At 63.0% G+C, this 5814-nt stretch overlaps 1 protein-coding gene across 1 annotated transcript; it reads right to left on the minus strand.

Moving 5' to 3' along the window:
- Nucleotides 1–2212: 2212 nt before the first annotated feature.
- FAM43B (family with sequence similarity 43 member B) lies at nucleotides 2213–4541 on the minus strand. Its single transcript, XM_004458643.4, has one exon. It carries the CDS (start codon nucleotides 4204–4206, stop codon nucleotides 3214–3216), a length of 993 nt encoding a protein of 330 aa, XP_004458700.2. The 5' UTR covers nucleotides 4207–4541; the 3' UTR covers nucleotides 2213–3213.
- Between the last annotated feature and the right edge of the window lie 1273 nt (nucleotides 4542–5814).

Here is a 5814-nt window from a genome sequence, read left to right on the forward strand (position 1 = left end):
GAGGTCAGGAGAGAGGGAGGACCCCAGAGGCCCCAGGAGCCCGCCTTGCTGAGGACACTCCGCTCACTGTCCCTGGCTGCCTGCAGCTCTTGGAAACCCCTCCATTGCCAGGCTCGAGGATGCTTCCTGTTCTCCAGCAAGACTTCTCAGGCCTGGGGGCCCAGCCAGACTTTAGGCCATAAATACCAGGGTGGAGGGGATTTTAGGGGGCATCTCATCCCAGGATTCCAATCTTAAGGAAAAAAATCTCTGGAATCCCATTATTCACATGGAATCACAGAAACCGAAATAGAGAACAGATCAGCTATGCTGGTTAGAGCAGGGTGGGGAGCAACCTGCTTCATCTCCCCCTCACCCCCCACAGCAGCTCCTGGGGCACTCCCATCGAGGAATGGGGCTTGACACTCGCCCCCCTCCTGTTTTATAGATGAGGAACCTGAAGTCTGGAGGAGACATGGGGGCGGCCAGGTAGCCTGGCCACCAGTTCAGGCCTCTTTTCTCCACCTGGGGCCTCAGGTCAGGGGAGAATTTCCATGTCTGTGCAGAGGGAGGTGGGCCAGCTCCCAGGGCACGCCCCCCTCAGTCCCTTGAGGCGAGTGACCTGGCCGCAGGCATTTCACCCTCAAGCCACTGGAGGAGAGAAGTGGGACTGGGTCCTCCTTCTTACAAATGGAAAGAGAGATAAAGCCAGGAAAACAACTTTCAAGCAGTGGGTGGGCCAACCCCCCCCCTCCCCCCCCCCCCCCCCCCCCCCCCGTTGCAGGCAGAGTGGTGGAGGCATGGGGGGCCCGGGGGGGTGGGTCCTCATAGGAGCTGTGCATTTTTCTACAAAAGCGCTTTCCCAGCGCCATTCCACTGAGTTCTCACAGCCTCCCTGCCAGGAAGCTATTCTTATCCCTGACCTCTGTCCTACCTTCCTACCTTCCAGCCGTCTGTCCGTCTGTCCTACGGTTGAGAAAAGGGAGGCTCCCCAAAGCCGACTCTCCCAACCTTAGCGGCATGGGGTGAGCGAGCGGAGGAGGGAGTCCGGGTGTGTTGTCTCCCGTTTTTGGACGGCAGCCAGAGGGAAGGGAGGAGCCGGGTAACCAGGGAGTAGCTAGTGAATTATTATGGGGTAACCACTCCTTTCATTACAGGCATCTCCCTTAAGGCAGTAAGAGCCACGAGGGAGGGGCTTGTGCCCCTGGGCTGTGGTCTGGTGAATGCTTGGTAAGTGGTAGTGGGTGTGCCTGGGGCCTCGGTTCTGGGTGGTTCTGGGTGGGGTTGTCGCAGCCAGATACCCCCTAGGCGGCCTCGCAGCCCACCTTCCTCTCCCAGGCTCGCACCTTCCCGCTTCCTCCGCTGCAGATGGGGATATGCACCAAACTAACCCCTGGCCATGCCTGAGAGGGGAGCAGTGAACTCGAGGGGCATCCTTGCCCAGCAGGCCCATGTCACCCCCACCTGTGAAGCCAACCCCCACTTTGCCCCCTCACAGCCTGGGCCCTTCCTGGGTTTCTCCAGGGTGAGGCAGCGGCGGTGCCCTTGGTTCTGGCAGCTCCAAGAAACAGAGCAATTCCGGTCGCTGGTGATTGCACAGGCCGCTGGTCTGGGCTCCGGATAACTCTGGGATCAGTGCCCAGCTCAGCGCAGGAATAAAAAGGATAGTGCAGCTCAGGACTCGGACTGTCATGAAGGTCTGGAAAGATGTCTCCAGCTCCTTTGAAAGAAAACTGGACTGCCCAGCCCTCTCCTTTATAATCTGAGTCCCTCTCACCCCTGGGAGACACGCGGTCTCTACCACATGCTCTGACATCCATGTGAACCTACTCAAACATACGACTGAAATGTATGAGAAAGCCCCCAACCCAGTACCTCCCCCCGCCCCGCCCCCCCCCCTACAAATTGTCCCAGAGACGCTCGTGTCTGAGTGCTCAGGCGGACAGACATTCTGGGGGCCGGGACAGATAGCCACGCCCTCCAGGGCTTGGCGCCATGCGTGATTCTCAGACAAAGCATATGTTACTGCCTCCCCCTCTGACATTTAGGGAGCAGCTTCCTGACAGCACCCCGCACCCCCCATCCTGACAGTTGGCTCCAGCTGCTAAAGGGTGTCCATTTCCGGGGTCTTCTCCTGCCCTTCGGGGTTCTGATGATAATCTTTTCATCCCCTGACAGGTTTAGTTTCCCATCCAGGCCAGCAGGTCTGGCATCAAACACAACACAGGAATGGTGGCAGGGCTGAAAAGGCAGGTCCGCTTTATTCACAAGGTCAGTTGGTGACACAGATCTTTGGGCTTCTGGGTGGCCTTGGGCAGGGGCCCACTCCCTCTGTCGGGTTAATGCACCCTTCTCACTCATCTGCTATCTGAATACCCTTCTGCTCTGACAACCCTCCCCTTGGAGCACCTGTGCTGCCTCCACTTTCTGCAACACCAAGCACCTGCCAAAGGTTCTCCTTACCTCCTATGGAGGCCAAATCTCGGTGCTGTGTTGTGGGGCATTAGTGGGGGACCATATACATCTGTTCACAGAGAGATGGGGTGGGTGAGGAGTCCTGCCAGGGGTGAGGTGGGGTGCAAGTTGCCATTTGTGAGGGCAGAGGTTTGGGTGGCTGCCTGGGGCAGAGAGCTGGTACCTGGCCTAACCTGTTGATCTGAATGTTGGGAGGAAGCATTCGGGTCTTATCCAGCGGCAGCTAAGGGACAAAGACACAGGACTCGGAGCCCAAGGATTCTTCCCTGCCTGCCTGGTGGTGGATAATGCAGGTCCCACCTTCGGCCTGGCCTCAATTCTCACGGCCATTCTGATCCTTCTACAAAATGCCTCTCCTGGATCACTGTCATGCCAGGGAGGAAGGCTAGAGGGTCCAAGCTCACCTTCCTGGATTTCTGGAAACTTCTCATCCCTTCTCTTGAGAGGATGGAGAGGGAGGGAACAGGCCTGCGGGCAAAGAGACCTGGTGTAAAGCGCTGGGGGCAGTCCCACATCGAAGGACACCGGGAAACTCCCGTGGAGGGTAGAGGCGGACCCTGCTGCGCACCCCTGCCCAACAGTCAAGGGCTTCTCAGGTGCCGCCCTGAGCCAGGAGCCCCGGCGGGGTGAACAGCAACAGACCACGAGGGAGACGAGGGCTGCAGGGGGCCTGGAGGGAGCCAAGCGGGCAGGACCGGGGTTGGAGGCTGTGAGTCTGGCCGGCGGGGTCTGGGGTCGCGAGTCCTGTCCGCTCGGCTCTCAGCGCGCCTGGCCCGCGCGCTCCCTGGGGCCGGCTTTCCAGCGGTGGGGCTGCGCGGGCGGCGGCGCCGAGGCGCCCCGCAGGCTGCACGTCCTCAGCTCCCGGGCCAGGCTGAGCACCTCGGGCCGCTCGCGCTGGGGGGTTCCTCCCTCGCGCTCTTCCGCGTCCGCGTCCGCCTCCTCCTCCTCCTCGTCCTCCTCCTGGATGCTGCTGAGGCGCGGCGCCCCGCGGCCTCGCTCCGCCGGCGGCGGCCGGTAGGCGCACTTGGCGTTGAGCAGGCGGCGCAGCGGCGCGCGGGGCACCGAGGCGGCCGCACCCCCGGCGCGGAGGTGCTGCTGGCGCACGTGGCGCGCGTCGCTCTGGCGCTGCAGGCGCTTGAAGTCAGCGAAGGCCGCCAGTGCGGTCTGGCGGAGCAGGCGGGCCAGGGCGCGCGCCTTGTGCGCCCGCGCCAGCAGCACGGCGTGACAGCGCAACACCACGGCCTTGTGGCGCGCCTGGTGGCGGTAGACCCAGGCGAAGACGCGCGGGTGGCGCCCGTCCGCCGTGCAGTAGGTGATGCGCGGCAGCAGGTAGGCGTGCGCGGGCCTCCGGGCCCCCGAGCCCCCGGCGGCGCCCCGCTCGCTCGGCTGCATGCGGATGCCGTGCAGCCCCAGCGTCAGCTTCATCTTGGTGCCCCCTCCCGGCCCGCAGCGCGCCCAGATCTTGCTCACGGCGTCGTCGGTGCAGCCGTCGCCCTTGGCGTGCAGGGTGACGGCGTTGCCCAGGTACCACACGGTGTAGGTCGGGTCCTCCTTGTTGAGCTCCACTTTCTGGCGCCGGCTGCGGAACACGCGGCCCAGGCGCTCCAGCGGCCAGTCGGGCAGCAGGTCCGGGCAAGAGCGCAGGAAGCTGGAGAGCAGCGACGTGTAGGCGAGCCCTGGGCTCAGGCTCTTCCCCTTGCACTTGGCCTCGTCCTCGACCAGCACGAATTTGTTACGTCTCCAGGGCAGCATCGCGGCGGCGGCCCAAGGGGTTGGAGGAGCAGGAGCTCTCGGGCGGCCTGGCAGGCGGCCGGAGGAGGGGAGGGCGCGCAGGAGCCCGCGGCCCCCGGGTCGCGAGAAGCCTGGCGGCGCCGGAGACAGTCGGTGCCTGGAGATGCCCAGTGCCAGGCGGGGCTGACTTCGCTCCAGCCGTCCGGGGCGTGGTGGAGGCGCCCCCCAGGCCGGAACGGGGGCGGATCTCGTAGTCCCCGCCGCCCAGGTTGCGGCGGCAGGGAGGGTACCGGGGCTGGCGGTGCTGGGTGGGGTGGACCGAGAGCGCGGCTGCGGTGGGGACTCCTCCCGGCGTCGCGGCTCCACCTCCCGGGGCTGCCTACATCACCAGGCGGAACCGCTAGCTCTCTCGTCCCCTCCCCTCGCTCTCTTCTCTCCCCTCCCCCACGCAGGCTAGCGCTGCTCCTCGCCCGGGACCCAGCACAGGCGCTGTGGAACGGGTTTAATATTTATTATTGGGGGGGGGGGGGGGCGCGGGGCACGGGCGGTTAAGGGGGTACGAATCTCCCGAAATGTTCCGGGGAAGGCTTGACAACGCCAATTTCCCTGGCTTCATTGGGGGTCTCCAAGCTCCTCTTGGCACACTCGGGAACACCTCTTTCTAGGATTCCTGTGCCCCCCCCCCCCCCCCCCCCCCGCCACGGCATTCCCCTACCCCATCTCTGAGTGATTTGGGGTGGGCTTGTGATGGACGGGCAAGTTAGCGACCTCAGGGGCTGGCCTGGCGCCCTGTGCCTCCGGTGTGCGCTGCAGAAGCCGGCTGAGGTGGCCGGGCCGTGCAGTGGAAAAGTACTGTGGCTTGGTGAGGCTTCTTCCAGGTTCCTCCAAGGTCGTGGGCCGGCCGGCCGCTTCCGACTGGGAGCCGTGTCCCTGCTCTGGCACTGACAGTGCCGTTTGCCTGGACTGAAGCAGGGTACGCTTCGAGGGAGGGAGAACCTTCCAGAGCAAGCCTGGGACTGTGGCAATTGTGGATGAAAAGCTCCTTCTGGAGAAAGGGCGACCTCTGGGATTAAATAGATAAAACTCGTATTTGTGAGCTTCTGGTGTGTTCCTGACACAGCCGGGATGGTTTGTAACCGTTATCTTCTTTAATTCCCAGGATAGCCCAGGTTTGATTAAGTGACTTGCTCAAGGTCACAGGGTGTGACCTAGGGATCCAAACAGGCCTGAGTGATTCGTGAACCCCTGTGGGCTCCCCAGGTGCAGCAGACACCCCATTCGGATGGGGCATTCTCCATCGTCTCCTGGGAGCCCCTGTGGCGAGGGACAAAGCTCATCTTAGGGGCGGGTTCTAGTGTACTGGGAGAAAGACAGTTGCCTCTGGGTGTGGGGTACTTCTCCAACTTTCAGGATTTGTTAGAATCCTGGGGCTGCCCGGACATGGGCCCAGGAATCTCATGGCCTTGGGCTCTCCCAGAGCCAAACACCCAAGCTCTCTCCTTGGCTTCAGAACAGGTCTTCTGGGAGAATAAGCCCAGGTCTGGACTGGGGCTGAAATCTGGAACCCCGAGGCTTGGGCCAGGCCTCCATGAGTGGGGGCAATGGGAAGATGGTGAGCTCGGAGCTGCT

Source organism: Dasypus novemcinctus, chromosome 9 (assembly GCF_030445035.2).
Source record: "Dasypus novemcinctus isolate mDasNov1 chromosome 9, mDasNov1.1.hap2, whole genome shotgun sequence".
In the NCBI taxonomy this organism is placed as follows: Eukaryota; Metazoa; Chordata; class Mammalia; order Cingulata; family Dasypodidae; genus Dasypus; species Dasypus novemcinctus.